General features: G+C 43.1%; 2 protein-coding genes across 3 annotated transcripts in view; one reads left to right on the forward strand and one right to left on the reverse strand.

The window, feature by feature from the left end:
* Positions 1-26,166, reverse strand: part of SFTA2 (surfactant associated 2) — a 69,623-nt gene that overhangs the window by 26,504 nt on the left and 16,953 nt on the right. The window lies entirely within an intron of this gene.
* MUC21 (mucin 21, cell surface associated) lies at positions 5,445-10,628 on the forward strand. 2 transcript variants are annotated; one of them, XM_067752336.1, is made up of 3 exons: positions 5,445-5,603; positions 5,692-5,815; positions 7,872-10,372. In XM_067752336.1, exons 2-3 carry the CDS (start codon positions 5,752-5,754, stop codon positions 9,857-9,859), a joined length of 2,052 nt encoding a protein of 683 aa, XP_067608437.1. In that variant the 5' UTR covers positions 5,445-5,603; positions 5,692-5,751; the 3' UTR covers positions 9,860-10,372. The 2 variants fall into 2 exon arrangements, with proteins under 2 accessions (XP_067608437.1, XP_067608438.1); XM_067752337.1 differs by having other exon boundaries at positions 5,451-5,815; positions 7,872-9,847; positions 10,201-10,628.

The following is a 26,166-nucleotide window of genomic DNA, read 5'->3' on the forward strand; positions in this document are numbered from 1 at the left end:
AGAGACTGAAGTAGCTTGCTGAAGATCACAGGGTGAGGTGGTGACAGAACTGGGGCTCTAATCCAAGTCTGCTTCACAGGAGAGCCTGTTCTCTTAGCCACAGTGTTTAAAGCTGGTTCTCCAACCTCTAGTTCTTAATGGGCCTTCCTTTATCTTAAAAAAAAAAATTTGAAGTATAACTTATAAGAAGTACACAGATCTCAAGTGTACAGCTTGATTCATTTAAAAATGTGTACACACCCAAATAACCACCATCCCGTTCAAAATATTGAACATTCCTATCATCTGAGTAGTTTCTGGTGTCCCCTCCCTGTCAATACCTGCCCAGCCAAAGGTAACTACTATTCTGACTTCTATTTTATGAACTTTCATAAGTTTCTTGTTTTTACTTTTCCTCATAGACATGCAACTTTCTTGGCTGATTAACTCAATGAAAGACTCCCTATTTCTGGGAGACTCTACTCTAGGTACAGGATGTGGATTTGCCAACGTACAGAGCAATGATCGTAGCATTCACGTAGAGAGTATGCAAGTGCAATAATCAGGAAGTCTGTTTTCTCAGAGAAGTGAATAAATAAATAAATGAGAGGAAGAGAGACACACACAGAGAATGGACGAAAAGCGAAATTTTGTGATTTTTGATAATCCAAGTTTTAATGATCTGAAAGAAAAGGATTTAACTCTAAAAGTATATTTTTTTCTCTTTTAGAATGACTTTTCTTTTCCCCTGATAAACAGAGCCATTTATAACCTCCATGGTCTGGACCTGGACTCAGGACTGGGCTCTGGAATGTTCTATAGCCTAGAAAATGAACTGGTTCATGGAAGAGCATATGGCTCTGGACACAGGGTAGGCCATGGAGTGCACCATGAATTAAGCCACAGCCAAGGGGGTGGTTATGGCATGAATCCTGGCAGGAGTCATGGACATGGAGGATGCCATGACAAGAGCCATGAAGTAGATCACAGAAGAGGCTGCCAAGGAAGACATAGAGGAAGGGGGAGTATGGACATAGACTGGATAATGCAGGGCACTCTGGTAAAGGAAATATCGCAGAAGAAGGCGATCATGGAGGAGAAGGCAGTGGCCATAAAGTGGGTCAAGATGGGCTTCCAAAAGGTCTTTAGGGAATTGGCCATGGAGACGGTCATGAGCAAGGTAGAGATCATAGAGTTTGACCAACAGGGCAGCCAGAAAAACAGAGAGTGTTTCTGGAGGAGGCCTGCAGCCTCATCAGATTTGGACCTGAGCTCAAGTAAAGATTCTCCCTAAGCTTAACCACAGTTCAGAACCTCTTAGGAAGTCATAGTGACCAACTGCACAACAATTTCTCTTTGCTCTCCTAATGCACAAGTAATAACCTGTGCCCTTTCACTTTGGAATTCTTTTTTATTTCCTCATGACGCGGTGTGACCAGTAGGAAGAAGGAAGATATGATTACAGCCTTAAAAAGCACAGCTCATACTATTTGTGGTGGCAAGATGACTTGCTTCCTTGTTTATCTGTTTGAGCATTCTTTCCCCCCCTTTTCCCCTTTGTTACTGAGTGCTTGCTACGTGCTAAGCATTGTACTACGTAATTTTAAATGCACTATCATTTAACAATTTTGAAATTTGTAATCTTAAAACAATCTTTTGAGAATTTCTACTTTTCTGGCAACATAGTGGACAAGATGCATTAACCACCCCTCTTAATGAAAGCAACAAAAATTACTGGATAAAATATTGAAAAAAATCTTTGTAACTATATCAATCAGCTGGGTAGATAGTATCAATTAGCTGGGTAGATAGTAGGTAATATTTAGATCAACAACCAAGAGAAGGCAGAGACTCAGAGAGGCTGAAGGAGAGCTCTGAACCAGCTGTCACACTGAGGGCATTTGCCGTATCTGGTGAATTTAAGCTTACCTTCTCACAGCCTCTTAGCACTTAGGGTACAGGAGACAAAGTCCAGGACCTGCATAAGGGGTGGAGTCTAATAGGAGACTAAAGAAAGCTGGGACCTAAAAGGGTTAAGGTTTCAGTGGTTAAACTAGAATGAAATTGTATTGCCCACCTTGCACATTGGTGACTGAGACAAATGTCTGTCTCTAAACTTGACACTGAGTGGAGGGGAGTAAAAACCTCCCTTGAGAATTTGTAATTGCATAACATTCTTCATTTGGGTTTGTAGCTTCAAATCATACAAACTAGGTAGACAGAAAGCCATCTTTGACCTACACATGTCCTCCAGGTCTCCTTCATCTTTGGGAAGATTCTCCCTCCCCACTTCTTTGTCTCTTCCAAATGCTATATGACAAGTAAGGAGAAAATCACTGCAACGTGCTACTATTAAAATCGCAAAATACACTTGGCATCTATATATTTATGCTCTTCCTTTGTCCTTTATTGTTGCATGCTTATTATGCACCAAACACTGTGCTGTGCCTTTAAATACACGATCATTTATTTCTCAGAACAATCCAATGAGGACTTAAATTTCTGGCTCTATAATGGGCTAGGTGTCTTAAAATCTGCTGAAAAACTAAAAATGGTGTACTAAAAATTCTTCTTAAAAGTATCATTGATTCAGCAGGACAGTAAGGAATGCTAAAAGTAAAGACTAAGTTAAGGTAGGAACTTAAGGAGGTAAGAGTACTCAAGCCAACTTTTGCCCAACCAGTGAATTTAAGCTTCAGGTAGCACAACCTCAGTCAGACCAACCCAGGTGAGGACTCTTGTAGTAGACCTTCACATAAATCTGAAACCTTCAGGGAGAGTGTAAACTAAAACCAAACCCACCCCGGGACTTCCCTGCTGGTACAGTGGCTAAGATTCCACGCTCCCAATACAGGGGGCCCAGGTTCAATCCCTGGTCAGGGAACTAGATCCCAAGTGCCGCAACTAAAGATTCTGCATATCACAATTAAAGATCCTGCATGCCGCAACGAAGATCCCGCGTGCTGCAACTAAGACCTGGCGCAGCCAAATAAATATTAAAAAACACAAACAAAAACAAACCCACCCCTCCTCTAAGGAAATGCAAGCAAAATTGCCTGTCTCTAAACTCAGTGCAAGGGAAGGGAGGATGGGGGAAGTACCTCTTGAGAAATAACTTGTAACCACAATACTTTACATGGTTTGCAGCCCAAAATCATGTAACCTAGGTAATTCAAAAGAGCTCAAGCCTATAATTTAATTTAAAGGAATCTACAAGTGGTATTGCCTCCCTATGCTTGGCAAAAACATGCAAATTCACTGTGGAAGATCAGAACTCACCTTGGGTTTCAAAGGACTTATATAGATAACAACCCAAGAAAAATAAATTTACAGTCATAAATCTCAAATCACAAATGAGGCACCATGAGTGAAAGCCAGCAAGAAACAAAACAAAACAAATAGACAACAGGATCAGATCCGCAAAAACTATAGATATTGTCATAGCTTTATGGTTGTCTACTAATATCCATTATCCATCTTTGAAAATAGAATTCTCAAGTTTTAGTTGAGCACATGTCCACCCAGCAAAGGACTATATTTCCCAGTCTCTCTTGCAGCTTACTGTAGCTGTGTGACTATATTCTTATGGTGTGTTAGCAGATAGCAATAACTTCTCATGAAGTTAAAAAACAAGATAGAATTAACATACTTGATAATGTTAGGGTTTGAGCTGGGAGACAGGTAATAAGAATGAAAGAGTTCCAAGGTCCTTGTATTGTTTTGAAGGAGCATAAAGATATTAATTACATTTAGACTGATAAGTATGCATGTAAAATTTTTTTAGGATATCTCTAAAAGGTGAAATCTGGATTTGAATTCAGGACCTCTGCCTCCAATTAATTCTAGAGGGAAGAAAAGTTTTCTTTCTTAGAGTGCTATTGGCTTTACAGCCACAGATTAGGATTGCTGGGAGTTCAAGACCCCATCTGTCACTGACTGGCCCCTCACACCTCAACCTCAGGAACCACCCATTACAGCCGCTAGGCATGTAAGCCTTTCTTAGCACACTCTGTCCCTCCAGACTCTCAGACTGACTTATTCCAAGCTCCTTCATGCCTCCAGCCACCTCCTGCTTGCAGCTTCTTTCTAGCAGGTCTTACATGTCGGGGATACCCATTCACCTATAAATAAACTACCTGAGATGTCGTTTCTTCCACGAAGCTTCTCCTCATTGACAGGGAATGGAGACAGCTGACTTCGGTCATATAGACTATGCACTGGAACTCCCTTCAATCCCACTCCCCTTACCCTGGTCACAAGAAGCTTTCCCCATAAACTCCCCAACCCTCCACTCATTTGGGTCTCTTCAGTCATGCTCATTTAGCTGACTGTGTGTCCTTTCTGCTGCTATATCTGCATCCAGACCCAACTCGAAGTTCCTAGAGGACTTGGACTAAGTATCTCCCTCCCCCAACAGACCTGAAGTCTCCTAATGTGGTGCCCGTGGTATACCTTGCTGAGAGATGTTTCATTAAGGCTGATGAGAAGGAACATCTGAAGGATCTCAGGGAAGAAAAGGTCCTATGAATTACTCCGAAAACAAACAAGACAGGAACCCCTATGGTTGAGAATCAAAAGGTGGCCCTTGTGGGAGTGGGGGAGGGAAGGATTGGGACTTTGGGATTAGCAGATGCAAACTATTATATATAAGATGGATAAACAACAAAGTCCTACTGTATAGCACAGGGAACTATATTCAATATCCTGTGATAAACCATAATGGAAAAGAATATGAAAAAGAATATATATACATATATATATATATATATATATATATATATAACTGAATCACTTTGCTGTGCAGCAGAAAGTAACACAACATTGTAAATCAAGTATACTTCAATAAAATTTTTTAAAAGGGGGGCCCTATACCACCGCTTTACCTGCTATGAGTGTGACAGGTGGCTTGTTCCTGCATATTCAACACTCTCCCCCACCCTCATCCCCCATGTGCCAGAGACCCCAAAGATGGCTACACTACCCATGGATCTCTCTTTTCCTGTTCAGTCATTGTGCATTGTTGAGTGTCTACTGCATGCTCAGCAATATACCGTCTGTCTTCTGCCCATATCCCAGGAGCCCAGATCCCTAGTTACTGCTCTCTTTGAGGTCTCTTTTTCTTTTTTTCTTTTTTTTTTGATTTAAAGATGTCAGGTCCTACCCTTCAGCTCAGTCTATTAGGGCTTCTTCCATACTAAAAGCAGGCACACAGGACTTCCTGACCAGGAAACAAAGTCTTGAACTGGAACAGGTTTCTGGCCCTATTTTTGCCTCAAGGGTGGGTCTCTTCCACTCTGACAACCTTGATCCCCTTATCACATTCTACTTCCTGCTCAAACCCATCCCAGTGCCCTGCCTAGTATGATCATGTCATTCTCCTTTCTCACCTTCCTGTTGAACCCCAGTCTATTCCTTCCCAGGCTCATTATTGTTTTGTTACCTGCTCATAGTTGGCAGAAGAAGAAGGCAACTTCCCAACCCCTCCCTTTTATGAAGCTATAAAGGCTCCTGCAGCTCTTCCATGATAAAGAAAGAGGCAACAACATTGTGTGGAAGAAGCTCAAGAAGCCAGGCATCCAGTCTCCCACCCCGCTAGGCTCCAGATTCTTTCCAAGAACACATACGTAGGAGAACCAAGCTCCTGGAAGCTCCAGCCTTTACCTCTTCACCTTGAACTCTCCTTTCTCAAGAATATTGTTCTTTGTCTTCTAGGTCTTGGCCACATTTGGGATCCAAGCGTCTTTTTTACCAGCCACAAAGAGGCAGATCAAGATGCAGAAAAGAAACATTTGCCTTATGTACTGGTTGCTGTTGCATCTCCTACTTTTGGAATATGGTGAGTGCTTTTCTTTAAAGGTGGATGGTCTGTGAACTTTTGAGGGATTGTGGGAGATGATGACCGGCACTAGGAATAACTGGTTCTCTGCCATAGAGTGAGGGTCATCATTTCACCCCAATCGCTTCAGTCTAATAAGGTATCACCTGGGAGGCAGTCAGAGCACAGTGGTTAAAACTGTGGACTCTGGTCTCCAATTGCCTACGTTTGAATCATGGCTCCATCTGTTACTGGTACACTTTGGGTGAGTTAACTTCTCTGTGCCTCCATTTCTGCATCTATAAAATGGTAATAACCGTTGAGATATGGCTGGGGTTTAAATATTAATAACAAGAAGAGTTGACTGTTATTTTAAAATATCACTCTTCTATATTATAAAATCTTAATTTTTCTCGTGTCCTTAACCCCTATTCCACAATCAGCCTCAGTCAGCCTCAGGCCAAGGAGAAAAGGATTTAAGTCAAAACTAACTCCCACTCTGCTCCGCACCTCTGACACTCTATTAAACACTCCTCGGGCCGTCTCCTATTGTGCAACTAGGAAGCATGACTTCTTAGAGAATTCTTTTTCTTTTTGGGGGGCGCAGTGCCACACGGCTTGCACAATCTCAATTCCCCAACCAGGGATTGAACCCGGGCCACGACAGTGAAAGTGCCAAATCCTAACCATTAGGCCATCAGGGTACTTCCCCGAGAATTCATCATTTTGAATCAAAATTAGCCCTCATAGAATTTTTTTTTTTTTTTTTTGTGGCACGCGGGCCTCTCACTGTTGTGGTCTCTCTCGTTGCGGAGCACAGGCTCCGGACGCGCAGGCTCAGCGGCCATGGCTCATGGCTCACAGGCCCAGCTGCAGCATGTGGGATCTTCCTGGACTGGGGCATGAACCCGTGTCCCCTGCATCGGCAGGCGGACTCTCAACCACGGCGCCACCAGGGAAGCCCCACCCTCATACAATTTTGACTCAACTATTCTATTCTCCAAAACTTCTCAAATCAAATCCACTCCCTCTTTCACATCACCCTTACTGTTGTTCATCTCAGTTTCTTATTTAGTTTTACTCATGATTCTAACCTTAACTCCAATTTGTACCCCATTGCAGATTTTAGGGGGCCTTCCCCAAATAGAGCTAAACTCTAATACTATGTTAGTTCAAATAAGCTACACACGTGTGTGGTGAGGTGCTAGGTGCTCATGTCCAAATTAATAGTAAAATGAGCCACAAATGAGATAAATTTTGTTTATCTGGGGAGGCTAAGCATCTTTGTCCTTCAAGGTAGTGAGAGGCAAAGAATAGGCACAACCTTAACTCTAGCTGAGCCTTCAAGAAGGGGGAAGTGCTTCCCTATACCTGTAGATCTTGGTTTGCAGACCTTAATCCTGGGAGATCTTATATATTTAAGTTACATATAACTTGCTCTTTTCTAACCTTTGCCTTGTAATCAGGAGCCCGTGGAACTTTAATGCATATGTAATCACCCAGATACCTAGGCCTATCTCAGACTCTGATTCATTTAGTCTGGAGTTGTTTGCCTAGAAATCTTTATTTTCAACAAGGTCCCCAGATAATTCTAATATAGGTGTTTTCTGAATAACACTCAGAAATATTTTCCAAGAAAGAAGCAATACCACTTTAATAATGAATTAATCAATATACACTAGTTTCACCTGGGTTCTACAACTCCTTTATAATACTTTTTATCTGTGTTGAATATTGTACAGCAGATGATGGAATAAGCTTACTATCAGTGAAATTAGGTCATGTAACCCTGGTGTTGGGGGTGGATGTGGAGGGTGACTTAGCATGGTAGCTAAAAGTGCAGATTCAATGGCCTGGGTTCAAATTCCTGTTCTACTACTTACTAGCTGTACAAACTTGGGCAAGTGTCAACATTTCTAAGCCTCAATTTTTTCATCTTAGCTGTTGATAATAATAATATCTATTTCATTGGGCTGTAGTGAGCGTTAAAAAGAATTATCCATGTAATGAGTTTAACCAACCATTGAACAGAAAGTAGATATGCTCAATATATGTCATCATCTATGATTATCATTAGGCATAACCTCCATTAGTGGGAGCACACCTAGCCCAACTTCCAGTGAACCCTCCACAGCCAACACTGGACCCAGTGCAACCTCCAGTGGGACTAGGACAGCCTCCAACACTATAGCCAGCACGACCTATGGTGGTACCAGCACAGCCACCAACTCTGGATCTCAAGTGACCTCCAGTGGATCCAGCACAACCTCCAATACTGAAACCAGCATGACCTCTGGAGGGACCAGCGCAACTTCCAATACCGGATCCAGCCTGACCTCTGGAGGAACCAGCATACCTGTCAACACTGGATCCAGCGCAACCTCTGGGGGGACCAGCACAGCCTCCAATACTGGATCCAGCCTGACCTCTGGAGGGAGCAGCGCAACCTCCAACACTGGATCCAGCACAACCCCTGGGGGGACCAGCACAGCCTCCAATACTGGATCCAGCATGATCTCTGGAGGGAGCAGCACAACCTCCAATACTGGATCTAGCCTGACCTCTGGAGGGACCAGCACACCTGTCAACACTGGATCCAGCACAACCTCCAGTGGGACTAGGACAGCCTCCAACACTATAGCCAGCACGACCTATGGTGGTACCAGCACAGCCACCAACTCTGGATCCCAAGTGACCTCCAGTGGATCCAGCACAACCTCCAATACTGAAACCAGCATGACCTCTGGAGGGACCAGCACACCTGTCAACACTGGATCCAGTGCAACCTCCAGTGGGACTAGGACAGCCTCCAACACTATAGCCAGCACGACCTATGGTGGTACCAGCACAGCCACCAACTCTGGATCCCAAGTGACCTCCAGTGGATCCAGCACAACCTCCAATACTGAAACCAGCATGACCTCTGGAGGGACCAGCGCAAATTCCAATACTGGATCCAGCCTGACCTCTGGAGGAACCAGCACACCTGTCAACACTGGATCCAGTGCAACCTCTGGGGGGACCAGCACAGCCTCCAATACTGGATCCAGCCTGACCTCTGGAGGGAGCAGCGCAACCTCCAACACTGGATCCAGCACAACCCCTGGGGGGACCAGCACAGCCTCCAATACTGGATCCAGCCTGACCTCAGGAGGGAGCAGCACAACCTCCAATACTGGATCCAGCCTGACCTCTGGAGGAACCAGCACACCTGTCAACACTGGATCCGGCGCAACCTCTGGGGGGACCAGCACAGCCTCCAATACTGGATCCAGCCTGACCTCTGGAGGGAGCAGCGCAACCTCCAACACTGGATCCAGCCTGACCTCTGGAGGGACCAGCACACCTGTCAACACTGGATCCAGCACAACCTCCAGTGGGACTAGGACAGCCTCCAACACTATAGCCAGCACGACCTATGGTGGTACCAGCACAGCCACCAACTCTGGATCTCAAGTGACCTCCAGTGGATCCAGCATAACCTCCAATACTGAAACCAGCATGACCTCTGGAGGGACCAGCGCAACTTCCAATACTGGATCCAGCCTGACCTCTGGAGGGACCAGCACACCTGTCAACACTGGATCCAGCGCAACCTCTGGGGGGACCAGCACAGCCTCCAATACTGGATCCAGCCTGACCTCTGGAGGGAGCAGCGCAACCTCCAACACTGGATCCAGCACAACCCCTGGGGGGACCAGTACAGCCTTCAATACTGGATCCAGCGTGACCTCTGGTGAGACCAGCACACCTGCCAATATTGCTTCCAGTATGACCTCCAGTGAGACCAGCATAACCTCCAGTACTGGATCCAGCACAACCTCCAGTGGGACCACCACGGCCTCCAACACTGGACCCAGTGCAACTGCAGGAGGCTCTGGTACACCCTTGACAACTGGAATAATCACAACTTCCAACAGTACTAGCACAAGTGCTGGAACTACAGTGAATGAAGGGCCCAGTGGGTCCCTGAAGCCATGGGAAATCTTCCTCATCTCTCTGGTCTCGGTTACAGTGGCTGTGGGATTCTTTGTTGGGCTCTACTTCTGTGTGGTGAGTGCCTAATATATAGGAAATTGCCTGGGGGGAAGGAATAGGGAACATAGGGAAATAAGGTATGAATAGTAGGGCCACCAAGTTAGGGATGAGTAGGGAGGAAAGAAAAATCAGGAGAAAGTTACGAAAGAGACATAGCAAGTTAGAACCAGAGGAGCCAATCAATGTGCAGAGGAAGCTATTGACTTGTGGGAAAGGGAAGCAAAAGAAGAAATAAAGACTGGTGGAAGGACTGCTGAATGAGGGAAATGGTTTAAAGGGGGAGAAGATTCCAGAAGGAGTCCCTGGTGAAGGCTTCTCGGGAGTGGAGGAGAATCCAATTCTGAAATGATTCTGCCTTCTTTTTCTAGAGAAACTCCCTGTCCCTGAGAAATGTCTTTGACACAGCTGTCTATCCACTCCATGGCCCAAACCTCGGCCCAGGCCCTGGAGGGAATCACACAGTCCACCACCGGTCTAGGTGGAGCCCTAATGGATTCTGGAGGAGACCGGTATCCTCAGTGGCCATGGAGCTGAGAGAGAGCCACAATGGGCTCTAAGTGGCTGCTGAAGCCAGAGAGCCACATTTCTCACAGAGGAAGCCAGCCTGGGGGACCAGAGATCTGAGTGTCCTTTCATTCGTCCCCAGGAGTCCCCTCCCAGCTTTGTTTGGGTCTCTGCCAGTATTGGGAAAGACACTTCCTCCCTCTCTCTTGCTTTTGCCAGACACTGGAAAGAGGAGACTCTGCTGGTCATTTAGCTAAGAAATAAACACATACAAACTGTATCACAGAGAGAACCTGTGTGTGCACACGAGTGGTGTCTGCTGCGCCGAGCTGAATTTCCCGGTTGTATGAGAGAACCCCATGCTAGAATCCACTTGGCATTCAGAATCTCCACAGTAAAATCCAGAGACGTCATCCATATCTGTCCCCTTTTTCTAATGCTTCTTGCCCCAAGCAGGAACCCTGTGCCCCCAAGAATCTCCCAGACTGAGAGGGGAATTGAATTGGGAGAGATGAGAAGGGAGGGCAGGTGCCCAGATCCTACAGGCTCATGGATTAAGCCTGTGGTAGGTAGAGATTATGTTGTAGCACATGCAGAACCCAGAGCATGACAGGAGGAGGTATGCTGTTGGGTGGGGGGAGGGGCGGGGAGGGAGGTCACTCAAAGCCACAGTTTCCAGGCCGTTTACATTTGCTCTAGACCTGGGTTACTTGTAAGAATGAAGGTGTTGGTTGATAACTCTCACTCTCAGTGCTGCCTTTGGAAGCAGAGAGAAAGTGCTTCCTGTTTTTATCAAGGGAAACACTTCCTAGCCTGCTAAGATTTCCTTTCAAGAGGGTCATGGCAGAGACACCTGGGGTAAAGCCTGAGATTCTCATGAATTCCCCTCCCACAAAGGCTGCACATACCCCTTTCATGGTCTAGGATAGAAGGCTCTCTGATCCTACAGGTCTTGGAGGACAGAGGCGAGCTGCTTTGAAAGGCTGGGTTGCTCTGAATCCATGAGGCCAGTAACACGACTTCCACCGGGGACAGAGGCCTCAGGAGAGAATTAGCAGGTTGTTGGTGGGTTCACCCCAACTCACAGCAGTGGAAACTGCTCTGCCTTCCACCATTCATTGGGTTTCTCAAGTGTCAGCAAACCAGACGGTTGATCCTAGTCAGTGAGGCCATGCTGAGCCATGTACAGGCCCATCATCATCATCATCATTATCTTACCTACAGGGATCCAGCAACCGGAAAGAGAAGCTGAGTTGAACCCCCTAGAAAGTTGCCTCCCACTGGTGTGAACTGTGGAAAGCATAATGTGAAAAACGTGAAAATAAAGCAAGGGAGTCCATTTAGATAATTTTAAAATGTAAAACATGCATTTTCAAGTTTAAAATTGTAATAGATAAATTCAAAGATGCTGGTTGAGAATAAAGTTAGTTATTTAGAAGAGCAAGTGGAGAAAGTAGCTCAATTAGATACAACAAACCAGAGATGAAAATCACTGACATAGAGAATAGAAGACACTTGGAGGATTGATTCAGGAGGACTAACAAACAAGTAGTAAGATTCAGAACAGAGAAAAAAGGAAGAGATAGACCAGAGGAAGTAAAAGAACAACAGGGAAGAAAGATTTTAGTCTGCAAGTTGAAAGGGCTTATTAATAACAACTCTGTAAATATACTAAACCCCATTAACATCTATTTTAAACAGGAGAATATGCTATATAAATTATATCTCAATAAAGCTGTAAAAATATTAGTACCCAGCAGGCATATCGTGTAAATAAAAATTTTGAATTCCAAAGATAAACAGCAATGGGCACTTTGAGACAGTGGGAGATGAAAAGAGATGAAACCACGGTGAGTAAGTAATTCAGCTTGTGGTTAATTGACATGGTTACACTGTGAACATCTCGCTACTCCCAGAAACTGGAGTGTGTACATAGAGTTAGGAAGCATCATGACTCAACTTTTATCATGGGATCTGCTTACATGGATGAAACATGTTTTAACCCAACAAAGCCCCATCTCACCAAGGAAGTTTGACCCAAGCAGAGGTCTAGGAAGTTGACAGGATTAAGCGCTTTTGCACTGTTGGCCTAGTGCAATGATCTTTAAATGGAGTCTGCCCATACCCTTGGAGGTATATGAAGACTTTCTAAAGAGTATTATGCAGGTGTGGGATATCTTATGGGAATCATCTTCCAGAACTTCAACCTCGATAGGTATTTTGTGGCTGTGGTCAAAGCATCTGCTAGTTATACTTTTCTAGCTTTCCTTCTATAGCCACCCACCCACCTTTTACATTCTAGCTCCTATATTATTATGGTGGATTTCCCTAGGTGCAAAAAATTCCAGGGTGCAAATAAAGGGATAACTCAAAATCTCTTCTAATTTAGTCATTGTATACCCAGAGTAGGGCTTCATGTTTTCCCTTGCCTCACATAAATTCCTATTAGGGGCTAAAAGAAGTGTAATAAACGGGGAATTTTTGGACATGTTAAGATGTTATTTATTCAGATATATTGTAGAGTGAGGTAGCAGGGGTGATAAAGATTTCTGCTTAACAATCTCTTCTCTTTCATCTCCTGTCAAAGAATACATCCTTCTGGGGGGAGCAACTCATGAAAGCAGAGCTGTCATCAGTATGCTGTCATCAGTATGAAATAATAAGAGTGGCAGTCCCTCGTTTAACCCAGGAGAAAACCCTATAGCAAACCCTATAGAAAACCCTTATCTGTCTGTCTACCTATTTTAGAATATTCAAGATTTGTAAAAACTTTGCTGGGAAATAGCAACTTACTATGAAGCACGCGTCCCTGGCTTATACACCGTTCTCCATAAGGAGAAACTCTGTCTCATTCAAGAGTTTCCTGGTTTAGATCACAGTTGGATATTTTGCATGATTTTCAAGGAGGAAGACATTATAAGTTGTACATTTACTTCCTGATTAATGTTATATCTTTTTTAAAAACTATTTATTTATTTGTGCTGGGTCTTTAGTTGTGGCAGGCGGGCTCATTAATTGTGGCTTGCCGGCTCTTTAGTTGTGGCATGCGAACTCTTAGTTGTAGCATGCATGTGGGATCTAGTTCCCTGATGAGGGAACGAACCCGGCCCCGCTGCACTGGGAGGGCAGAATCTTAACCACTGTGCCGCCAGGGAAGTCCCTAATGTTTTATCTTAAGACGAAAGGAAGATCCAGAAGCTGTACAGCATACCTGCTAAGAGCACAGATTGAAGAACTAGAATTTCCGGTTTTAAATCTAAGCTCAGCGTGGCCTCCCACAAATTTCTTCACTTTCCTGGGTCTCAGTTTGCTTATCTGTAAAACTGAGGGTGATAACAGTACCTCAATTCATGAGATTGCTGTGAAGCCTAGAATAGTACATTTGGTAGCACTCTATAAATTATGTTATTATTTTTTATATTGGGAAGGTTCATGTTGCACATTTTCTTGAAAATATGGAAAAACATTGCGGAGTTGGAGGAAAGATAAAAACATTGCATAAGAAAAACATTTTCATTTACTTTTCACCAAAATGTTATTGAGGACTGAGAAATTTAACACAAGCCACAGGAAATTTTTTTTATGTTTATAAACATATCTTTTGGTGCAGAGAAGCATGGTAGGGTGATCAACAAAAATCTTACAAGCAAAAAATATTACAGTAGAATAATGTAGGGGAAGTAATATCAAGGCAGAATAACAGGGGTAGAAACCAGAGAGGATAGGAGACAAAAACGGCCTGATGAGGTGCAGAGGTTTCCAGAGCTCAGCCAGAGCTCACAGGCTTCCTAACATTCCTTGTGGAGGCTGAGAGAGCTGTCCTCGCACACCGGTTCCAGACTGCATTCTACATTCAGATTTTCACCTGGACTTGCTCCCCTATTCCGATGTATTTTCTTTTTTTGCGGTACGTGGGCCTCTCACTGTTGTGGCCTCTCCTGCTGCGGAGCACAGGCTCCGGACGCGCAGGCTCAGCGGCCATGGCTCACGGGCCCAGCTGCTCCGCAGCATGTGGGATCTTCCCGGACCGGGGCACGAACCCGTGTCCCCTGCATCGCCAGGCGGACTCTCAACCACTGTGCTACCAGGGAAGCCCTGTATTTTCTTTTTGTTCTGAATTTTTTATTTTACATTTTTTGTTATAGAGAGGTACCTTAAACAATGTGTGGAAGATGGCAGGGTATAAATGATGAAGACCACTCCAACTATACATTATTCCTTTTAAACTCTAAAATGTCCTCGAATTATAGGGCACCACATACAGACTCACTTCCACTGGTTTTCTCCTAAACATGCTGGCACTCTCTTATTCAAAACCAAGAGGTAATAGCAATAATAATGGTAGCTAATATTCATTAAGCACTTACTTTGTGGCAGGTACTATGCGAGCATTTTACATGTGGTATTTCATTTTATACCCCCAATAACACTACGGGGAAAGTGTTATTATTATCTTCATTTCATATACAAGGACACTATTCATACATAAGGACACTATTCACATTTCATATGCAAGGAGATATAAAGAGGTTAACAAACTTACTGAAGGGCACACAGCAGAGAACTCAACCCAGGATCTTTTAATTTCAGGAATCCATGTTTTTAACTGAAAGGCTATATGTTGGATTTGAAAACTGTGGCTCATCCAGAAAAGTTATACCTGGTCTCACAAACATGCATTTCCTTAGTAATACAATGACGGATTCCTGTTCTTTGGTGGCCCATCCCCTGAACACTGGGATGTTGATTTATTTTTGCTTTGCAAATTCTACCACATTATATTGGTACAGCATAGTAAATTGGAATATAGACACAGTGAGGTTATTATTTTATTTGATTTTTTCCTTATTTTGATGTTTTCACAAGGAAAGAAATAAAAGATAACACATGGATATGAAGAGAGACACAGAGAAGTAAAAAGATTAGGAAGAAAAAAAATTTAATGGGTTCTCTTAAAAAGTGAAAATCTGTTTCCTTTGCTGTGCAAAAGCTTTTAAGTTTAATTAGGTCACATTTGTTTATTTTTGTCTTTATTTCCATTACTCTATGTTATGTATCCAAAAAAAAATATTGCTGCGATTTACACCAAAGAGTGTTCTGCCTATGTTCTCCTCTAGGAGTTTTATAGTAGCTGGTCTTACATTTACATCTTTAATCCATTTTGAGTGTATTTTTGTATATAGTGTTAGAGAATGTTCTAATTTCATTCTTTACATGTAGCTGTCCAGTTTTCCCAGCACCACTTATGAAGAGACTGTCTTTTCTCCATTGTATATTCTTGCTTCCTTTGTCATAGATTAATTGACCATATAAATGTGGGTTTATTTCTAGGCTTTCTATCCTGTTCCATTGATCTATGTTTGTTTTTGTGCCAGTACCATACTGTTTTGATTAGTGTAGGTTTGTAGTATAGTCTGAAGTCAGGGAGTCTAATTACTCCAGCCCCATTCTTCTTTCTCAAGATTGTTTTGGTGGGCTTCCCTGGTGGCGCAGTGGTTAAGAATCTGCCTGCCAATGCAGGGGACAGGGGTTTGATCCCTGGTCTGGGAAGATCTCACATGTCGTGGAGCAACTAAGCCCGTGCACCACAAATACTGAGCCTGCACTCTAGAGCCCACAAGCCACAACTACTGAGCTTGCATGCCACAACTACTGAAGCCCGTGTGCCTAGAGCCCATGTTCTGCAACAACAGCCACCAAATGAGAAGCCCGTGCACCGCAACGAAGAGTAGCCCCTGCTCGCCACGACTAGAAAAAGCCCACGTGCAGCAATGAAGACCCAATGCAGTCAAAAATAAAAAATAAAATAAAATTAAAAAGATTGTTTTGGCTATTCAGGGTCTTTTGTGTTTCCATACAAATTTAAAAATTTTTTGTTCTAGTTCTGTGAAAAATGCCAGTGGTAATTTGATAGGGATTGCATGAATCTGTAGATTGCCTTGGGTAGTGTGATCATTTTAACAATACTGATTCTTCCAATCCAAGAACACGGTATATATTTCCATCTGTTTGTGTCATCTTCAATTTCTTTCATTGTGTCTTACAGTTTTCGAAGTACAGGTCTTTTGCCTCCTTAAGTAGGTTTATTCCTAGGTATTTTATTCTTTTTGATGCAATGGTAAATGGGATTGTTTGCTTAATTTCCCTTTCTGATCTTTCATTGTTAGTGCATAGAAATGCAACAGATTTCTGTATATTAATTTTGTATCCAGCAACTTTATCAAATTCATCGATGAGCTCTAGTAGTTTTCTGGTAGCGTCTTTAGGATTTTCTATGTATAGCATCATGTCAGCTGCAAACAGTGACAGTTTTACTTCTTCTTCTTCAATTTGGATTCCTTTTATTTCTTTCCCTCCTCTGATTGCTGTGGCTAGGACTTCCAAAACTATGTTGAATAAAAGTGGCTAGAATGGGCATCCTTGTCTTGTTCCTGATCTTTGAGAAAATGCTTTCAGCTTTTCACCTTTGAGTATGATGTTAGCTGTGAGTTTGTCACATATACCCTTTATTATGTTGAGATATATTCCCTCTATGCCCACTTTCTGAAGAGATTTTTTAATCATAAATGGTTGAATTTTATCAAAAGCTTTTTCTGCATCTGTTGAGATAATCATATGGTTCTTATGCTTCAGTTTGTTAATGTGGTGTACCACATTGATTGATTTGCTGATATTGAAAAATCTTTGCGTACCTGGGATAAATCCCACTTGCATCTTTGCATCTATGTTCATCAGTGACACTGGCCTGTAATTTTCTTTTTGTGTGATATCTTTGTCTGGTTTTGGTATCAGGGTGATGATGGCCTCATAGCATGGGTTCAGAAGTGTTCTTTCCTCTGCAATTTTTTGGAAAAGTTTTAGAAGAATAGGTGTTAACTCTTCTCTAAATGTTTGGTAGAACTCACCTGTGAAGCAATCTGGTCCTGAACTTTTGCTTGTTGGGAGTTTTTTAATTACTGATTCAATTTCAGTACCAGTAATTGGTCTGTTCATATTTTCTATATCTTCCTGGTTCAGTCTTGGGAGATTGTACCTTTCTAAGAATTTGTCCATTTCTTCTAGGTTGTCCATTTTATTGGCTTATAATTGCTCTTAGTAATCTCTTATGATCCTTCGTATTTCTATGGTGTCAGTTGTAACTTTTCTGTTTCATTTCTGATTTTATTGATTTGGGGCCTCTCCCTTTTTTTTCTTGATGAGTCTGGCTAAAGGTTTATCAATTTTGTTTACCTTTTCAAAGAACCATCTTTTAGTTTCATTGATCTTTTCTATTTTTTTTAGTCTCTATTAAACTTAAAAGCTTTTGCACAGAAAAAGGAACCATAAACAAAACAAAAAAATAACCTACAGATTAGGAGAAAATATTTGCAAACAATACTACCAACAAGGGGTTAATTTCCAAAATATACAAACAGCTCATCCAACTTAATATCAAAAAACAAACAACTTAATCAAAAAATGGGCAGAAGACTTAAATAGATATTTCTCAAAGAAGACATACAGATGGCCAATAGGTACATGAAAAGATGCTCACATTGTTAATTCGTAGAGAAAAGCAAATCAGAACTACAATGAGGTGTCAGCTCACACCAGTCAGAATGGCCATCATTAAAAAGTCTACAAATAATAAATGCTGGAGAGGGTGTGGAGAAAAAGGAACCCTCTTACGCTGTTGGTGGGAATGTAATTGGTACAGCCACTATGGAAAAGAGTATGGAGGTTCCTTAAAAAACTAAAAAGGCAGTTACCATATGATCCTGCAATCCCACTCCTGGGCATATACCTGGAGAAAACTCTGATTCGAAAAGATACATGCACCCTAATGTTCATAGCAATGCTATTTACAATAGCCAAGGCATGGAAGCAACCTAAATGTCTATCACAGATAAATGGTTAAAGAAGATGGTATATATATATATATATATATATATACACACACACACACACACACGCACACACACACACACACACACACACACAGTGGACTATTACTCAGCCATAAAAAAGAATGAAATAATACCCTTTGCAGCAACATGGATGGACCTAGAGATTATCATATTAAGTGAAGTTAAGTCAGACAGAGAAAGACAAATATCATATGATATCACTTATATGTGGAGTCTAAAAAAATGACACAAGCGAACTTATTTACAAAACAGAAATAGACTAACAGACTTATCATTACCAAAGGGAACAGTCAGGGGGAGGGAGATAAATTAGAAGTTTGGATTAACATATACACACTACTATATATAAAACAGGCAAACAACAAGGACCTACTGTATAGCACAGGGAACTATATTCAATATCTTGTAATAACCTAGAATGGAAAAGAATCTGATAAAGAATATATATAGTATATATTATATATATAGGTATAACTGAATCAATTTTCTGTACACTTGAAACAAACTCAACATTGTAAATGAACTATACTTCAATTTTTAAAAATCCTCGAAGCAGGAACAATATGGAAAAGGATAAACCATTCAGTTTTATACCTCTGACCTTTTAATATACATCTTCTACAATACATTTGCTGTGCTTTGCTTTGCTTACTGTTATTAATTTTAATTTCAGTTTCAGTAAAATAAAGATATATACCTGAAAAAAAAGTGAAAGTCTGTGATTTTAGTCAACCAGGTGGATTGTGAAATGTGAGAGGAGTACTCTCTTAAAATATCCACATCTTTCTCTTTTAGAGGGATACTCTTCTGCCTCTAAGAAACATTGACACTTATTACACCCATGACCTTGGCCTGGGTCCGTTGTTCTGCAGCCTCTACAATAAACTGAGCCATGGAGGGGCCTGTGGCCTTGGCCATGAAGAAAGCTACAATGTGGGCCATGAAATGAGCCACAGTCATGAAGATGATTGTGGAAATGAGTCATCAAGGTGTCTTCTGTGGAAGCCATGATGGAAACCACAGGCCTGGGGCCATGAAAGAGACCATGGAAAAGGCCACACCAGTGACAACCACAGGGCAGACCTTAGAGGAGGTCATTGAAGAGGGCATGGCTATGGACACTGGATAATGGGAGACATTCTAAGGGAGGAAACCTTGGCGGAGGAAAGGGTCATGGAGGAGAAGACAAAGAACAATGATGGGGGAGTGAGTCAAGATGGGAGACCAGAATGTTCCCAGAGAATGGCCATAGGTTATGGCCTGGGTCAAGGACAGGACCAAGGAAAGCCTCTGCATGTCTGACCAACAAGGTTACTCAGGCAGCGTATTGTTTTGGAAGACCCACAGCCTCATCAGGCTTAGAGTGATGTCAAGTAAATGTATTCCCTTGGCTCTCCCCATAACTCAGAATCCCAGGATCAAGGAGGCTGCTTGACAGGGCGTGGGGATGGGCACAGTGACTACTCTTATGGCAGCTGCTTCCTCATCTTCCCTCCACCCAGGTCACTTCAATGCCCTCCAGAGCTTGACTTTGTCCTTAAGAAGAGTCTTCCTCCCTGCTTGTGTCTCCTCCAGATGTTGTGTGATGAAGAAGAAAATTACTAGACAGTCTAAGAAATGAAGATACTCTAAAAAATAAAAGTTTATTAATGTATGTTGTAACCAGATGAAATGCTTATCTTTTAAACTTTGTGTTTGTTTTGCTATTGTACTTTGCTTCTGAGTGACTTCTGTGAGTTTTTTAATATACCACCATTTAATCTTCACAACAACCCTATGAAGTTCAGATTGTAATCCCCACTAAAAAGATGAGAAAAGTGCTAATATATGAGTAAACCTGCACTATAAAACAAATCCTGTAACTCTAATTGGTTGTAGAGAAAACATCTTTCTACTTAGAAATGTTATTGGGATGTTTACCCTTAGAGCAGGGTGCTGAGATCCCAATACTGACTTGTTACTGACCACACTCCTCATCCATCCCCCACATGGGACTTCCTATCGCAGACAGTGGGCAGATCAACTACCAAGCCCTTTCCTAGGGCATCCTAGAATCTAGATTCCTGACCACTCCCCATCCAACACCACATTTTCTACCACATTCCATTCTCTTCCTGCTTTTAAAACTCAGTCATTCACAGTTCTCTCATATCTTAGATATAAGCTCCAAAATAACACAAATTTATTTGCTTTGTTTACTGGAGTACAGTGTCTGGCACATAGTAGGAAATCACTAAATATCTGTGGGATGAATCTTCATCTCCTGCTTGTCAGCTCACTTTCATCAGGCCTCACAAGCAGTGAATATTCTTTCACCCAAACATTTAAAGAATCTGAAATTCAGGGGAATTCAGGGGAATTCCCTGGCATCCAGTGGTTAGGACTATGTGCTCTCACTGCCGAGGGCCTGAGTTTGATCCCTGGTCAGGGAACTAAAATCCCACAAGCTGCATGGTGCTCCAAAAAAAAAAAAAAGAATCTGAAATGGTTCCTCTTCCAGGAAGCCTCCATGGCTGGAGGGGGTAGAGACACCTTGTTTTGATTACACATAGTATCAAATTAGAACTCAAATTTTTAATAATGGCTATGCTGCAGAAATCCTGAAATTTTAACAATTTGGGGTCCTTGCAAACAGGTATACACTGACAGTGATACACCACTGGTCCCATCTCCTCAACAGCCCAAGCCCCACTCTCCCCACCCCCACCTCCCATACCTCAGAGATCCCAGAGTCTATCCGTGAGTCTCTCTTCCCACCTCATCCAAGATGTGTGCCTACCACATGCTCACCAGCACCCAGAGGTCCGGGCCGCCATCCCCATTCCCCATAAAGTGAAACTCACTTTATGTGTCCTTCCAACTAAGGTTTGCTCATCAAGTCTACCTTCCCACACCCTGCCCCCACACAGTTATCCCAGTTACTCAGGACTTCTCTCCAGGAAACAAGGTCTTGAGCTAGAACAGGTTTTTAGCCCCATCCCTGCCTCAGAGGATGAGTCCCCTCCACTTTGACAACATGATCCCTTTGAACTGTACCACTTCCTGCTCCTCCCGAGGCCCTGCCTAATGCGACCATGTCACTCTTCATTCTCACGGATCTCCTGGCCTCTATACCTCTCCTCTCTGAGTTCAGGTATTCTGTTACCTGCCCACAGCTGAAAGAACAACAGGTCATATACCCAGCTCCGGCTCAACCCAGATGACGCTATAAAGACCTTTGAAAGAGAAAGAAAGAGGTGACATTCTGTGGAGGGATCCTAAGGGACCAGGCATCCAGCGTCCCCAGTCTGCAACCCCAGGTTCTGCCTACTGGTGTTTTTCTTCCCATTGTGGGCCCATTCTTTGGAGACCAAAACCCCCAGAACTCCAGTCTCAGATCTCCAGCTTGAGACTCTTCTTTTTCAAGACCCTCAGTTCTTTTTCTTTCCTTTCTAGGCCTAATCATATCTGGGACTCAAGAACGCTCCTTTCCAGGCTTGCAAGGCAGAGAATCTCAAGATGAAGAGAAAAACATTTTCCCTTGAATGCTGGTTGTTGTTTCATCTTCTATTACTTTTAGGAAATAGTGAGTAATTTTGTTTAAAAGAAGATAATCTTGAAGTTTGAGTAGTGTTTGTGGGAAGTGTTGTCCAGTCCTGGGATGCACACTCTTCCTGTTAGCTCTCATTCTCATCAAAGAAGTAAGGACCAATATTTTGCTCTATTCTCTTCAATCCAACCCAGCATTTGTTCTCTATTCTGTTCCCAGTAACAACTCTTCTGCCCATAAGTCTGGACTATTTCTTCTGTAATCAACCAATCCCAAATACAGATGCATTGGAGTTGGAAGGGATCTTAAAGTTAATGCCTGATAACCCACAGTAGGCAAGAATCCATTTCCAACATCTCTGACAGCAGTCACCTTCCCTCTAATTAAACTTGTCGGGGCTGTTCAACACTTGCACAGATTGAATTTTTTCTAGAATTTGCCCCTTCTTGACTTTGACTCATTTGTTTATGCCCCTGAACAAAACAAAACAAATCTATTCCCTGTCCATAGGCCAGCTTCCCATCTCAATTTCTCACTAAGTTTCTCTCTCTCTCTCTCTCTTTTTTTTTTTTTTTTTTTGCTGCACCACGCAGTTTGTAGGATCTTAGTTCCCGGACCACGAATTGAACCCATGTCCTTGGCAGTGAAAGCACAGAGTCCTAACCACTGAACTGCCAGGTAATTCCCCTAGTTTCTCTCTTGACTCTGACCATAACCCTAATCAGAGGCATTAACAAGAAGTTTTTGGACTCTTCCCCTAAATCTAAATTTGTAATATATTTTTTTAACATCTTTACTGGAGTATAATTGCTTTACAGTTGTGTGTTAGTTTCTGCTTTATAACAAAGTGAATCAGCTAGACATATACATATATCCTCATATCTCTTCCCTCTTGAGTCTCCATTCCTCCCACCCTGTCTATCCCACCCCTCTAGGTGGTCACAAAGCACCGAGCTGATCTTCCTGTGCTATGCAGCTGCTTCCCACTATCTATCGGTTTTACATTTGGTAGTGTATATATGTCCATGCCACTCTCTCACTTTGTCACGGCTTACCCTTCCCCCTCCCCGTATCCTCAAGTCCATTCTCTAGTAGGTCTGTGTCTTTATTCCCGTCCTGCCCCTAGGTTCTTCATGACCTTTTTTTTTAGATTCCATATATATGTGTTAGCATACAGTATTTGTTTTTCTCTTTCTGACTTACTTCACTGTGTATGACACACTCTACGTCCAACCACCTCACTACAAATAACTCAATTTCGTTTCTTTTTATGGCTGACTAATATTCCATTGTACATATGTGCTACATCTTCTTTATCCATTCATCTGTCGATGGACACTTAGGTTGCTTCCATGCCCTGGCTATTGTAAATAGTGCTGCAATGAACATTGGGGTGTATGTGTCTTTTTGAACTATGGTTTTCTCTGGGTATATGCCCAGTAGTGGGATTGCTGGGTTATATGGTAATTCTATGTTCAGTTTTTTAAGGAACCTCCATACCGTTCTCCATAGTGGCTGTATCAATTTACATTCCCACCAACAGTGCAAGAGGGTTCCCTTTTCTCCACACCCTCCCCAGCATTTATTGTTTCTAGATTTTTTGATGATGGCCATTCTGACTGGTGTGAGGTGATATCTCATTGTAGTTTTGATTTGCATTTCTCTAATGATTAATGATGTTGAGCATTCTTTCATGTGTTTGTTGGCAATCTGTATGTCTTCTCTGGAGAAATGTCTATTTAGGTCTTCTGCCTAAATTTGCAATATTTATGTTAGTCCAGATAATACTAAGAAAGGAATAGGTAAGGGGAAGAAAACATATATCCCAGCAGAAGAATAGAGTCACAGATGAGGTGAGAGTATTTAGGCATCTGGGAAGCCAAGAGCTTGGTTGTTATTGGGATGGAAAATCAGAACAGGTAGGAAAGAGGCATGAGATAGAGGGAAAAAGCATGGGCCTCACCTTAACTCTGATTCACTAAGCAAGGAGGTTGGGTCCCTTCCTGGAATCCTGGGAGACCTTATCTCCTCCAGCTACCTGTGGCTAGTTCTCTGCCAGGCCAGGTGCCAAGGTCATGTGGGATCCTGTACCTGGTGGCTCCAAAACTTCTGTGTGCATAAGAATTACCTGATAGTGAAAATGCACATTATTTCCCCTCCCAAATTTCCCCTTGATTATTTGTCCTCTGGAAGAAGGGTACAATTCTGTTTGGAGGGTAGCTCAATATATACACATGGGCCCTTCAGCTATCTCTTTTATATTCTTTATCTGAAGAGTATCATGAATAGTTAGAGAAGGATTAATACCTGTGACCCTGGGTCATGTGATTCCCCAGGTCATGTGACTTAGAATGTGGAGTAGTATATGGGTTAAGGGCTGGCTCTCATGTCAGGCTGCCTTGGTTTAAATCCCTGTTACATGACCTGCTAGCTCTCTAACCTGGGACCAGGCTTAATTTCTCTAAACCTCAATGTCCCTATCTATAAAATTGGGTAGTAGCAGTTCCTACCTCATGGAGGTATTGTGAGTATTTGAAGTACTAATTCATATGTGGCACTTAGCACAACACCTGGAAACAAAATTTCCAGTGGAACTAATCAGCCATCCTTCCTTAACTTTAATGTTAACACTACAGCCACCTCCCTTGGATCAACCACACTGTCCAGTGGAACTAACACAACAGCTACTATCTCCAGTGTCACCAGCACAAGTACTGCTCCTCCAATGAAAGAGGAAAACCCTAGCGGACACCTGAGGCCGTGGGAAGTCATGCTAGTTACCCTGGCCTTGGTTGCGGTGGCTGTGATTCTCCTCACTGGACTCCTCTTCCATTTCATGAGTGCCTGATGTATAGGAAACCCTTTTTCTGAGGGAAAGAGAGCAGGCAAGTGAGGAAGGAACTAAGCTAGAGAGAGCAGAGTCACTGTGGGAGTAACAAGGATGAGAAAATCAGGAAAGACAGAAACAGCAGGTTAGAGTCAGCAAGACAGAGAGTCAAAAAGCCAAGACATATTCAGAGGAAACTGATGAGGGGAAGAAGGAGACCAGAAGAAGTAACGAGGAGGGAGAGAGCTGGCAGGAGGGGAGATGCTTGGGATCGGACAGCACTGAAGAGGGGGGCAAGACTCTGAAGCTATTCAGCCTCTTGTTTCTAGAGAAACTCTCTGTGCCTAAGAAACCTCTTCAACGTAGATCTCTTACCACCCCATGGCCATGCACTCACGGCTGTTATGAAGTTCCAGAAGGGTCAAGGGCCACTGTAACTGACTGCAGAGGAGAGCTGTCTCCTCCTGCAGCTATGGAGCTGACTGCGAGACACAAGTGGCCTGAGCATCCCTGAAGGCAGAAGCATCACCGTCCTCGGGGGCAGAGAGGGAGCTGACCTGGATTGCGATTCTGAGTGTCTGCCCCTCCTGCCCCCAGGGCTGCTCCTCCCAGCTCTGCTTCAGCCTCTGACAGTCCTGTGACTGAATTATTAAATAAATGCATCTAATATATGCGGAACCAGACTGTGGGTGTGTGTTTATTTATCACTGTGAATGGAGGTTCCTTATATCCTAAAGACCCCTCTTCCCTGTGTTCTCCCAGCTCTCAAATCCCTAGAGTGAAATCCAGACTTTATATCTGTCCCATTTTCTTCCCCATTCTATCTCCATTCCCTGAAGGCCTCCGGGCTGACGGAAGAATGGAATCAGGAAAGATGGGGGAAGGCAGATGCTGGACTTCACAAGTTTGTGTTGCACAACAAGAAAGTCTATGCAAGATTAGAGCACAAGGGGGCTGGGGAGTGATCACACCAGTTGTGAAGCAGAGAAGGTCTTGCTAATGGGGCTGTACCCAGGCGTGGCACATTCTCTGGTTTCCTGGCCACACAGGTCTGCTCTTCACTGGGAAGACAGGTGTAAGCCACCTCCTTTCTCTCCTGCTCTCCTGTGGGCTCGCAGCCCCAGTGGCAGTCCTGGGCAGGGAGAACGTGCTGCGAGTTTCTGCAAGGGCGGGCCCAGCCTGTGCTGCCAGGAGCCAGGCTCTCAGCAGTCCCTGAAAAACCAGGCCTCAGAACAGGTACAAAAAGCCTGTGTGTCAGCACTGGACTCTTGCTGAAAGTCAAGCCCTTGTCAAGGGTTCTGGTGTCACTTGCTCATCACATGCATTTGCTGATCCTTCCTTGGGCAAATGAATCACTCACCTTTGTTTCATCAACTTGGCCCTTGCCATGGTTCTCATAGTCTGGGCCTTTGCCAGAGCCTTCTTAACAGGACCAAGGCCATTGATGTACCTTTTGCAATACTATTAACAAAACAGCTTTAAACAGCTCTACAGAAGCCAAACGCAAAAGAGAACCTACGGTATGATTCCATCTGTCTGAAATTCTAGAATAGACAAAACTAATCGA

This window comes from Pseudorca crassidens, chromosome 10 (assembly GCF_039906515.1).
Source record: "Pseudorca crassidens isolate mPseCra1 chromosome 10, mPseCra1.hap1, whole genome shotgun sequence".
Lineage (NCBI taxonomy): Eukaryota > Metazoa > Chordata > Mammalia > Artiodactyla > Delphinidae > Pseudorca > Pseudorca crassidens.

Bases quoted from the DNA above. Each gene is read 5' to 3' on its own strand.
- MUC21 (XM_067752337.1), top strand. From the start codon at position 5,752: ATGCAGAAAAGAAACATTTGCCTTATGTACTGGTTGCTGTTGCATCTC. The intron at 5,816-7,871 runs GTGAGTGCTTTT...GATTATCATTAG, and splicing joins TCTCCTACTTTTGGAATATG to GCATAACCTCCATTAGTGGG. The intron at 9,848-10,200 runs GTGAGTGCCTAA...TTCTTTTTCTAG, and splicing joins TTGGGCTCTACTTCTGTGTG to AGAAACTCCCTGTCCCTGAG.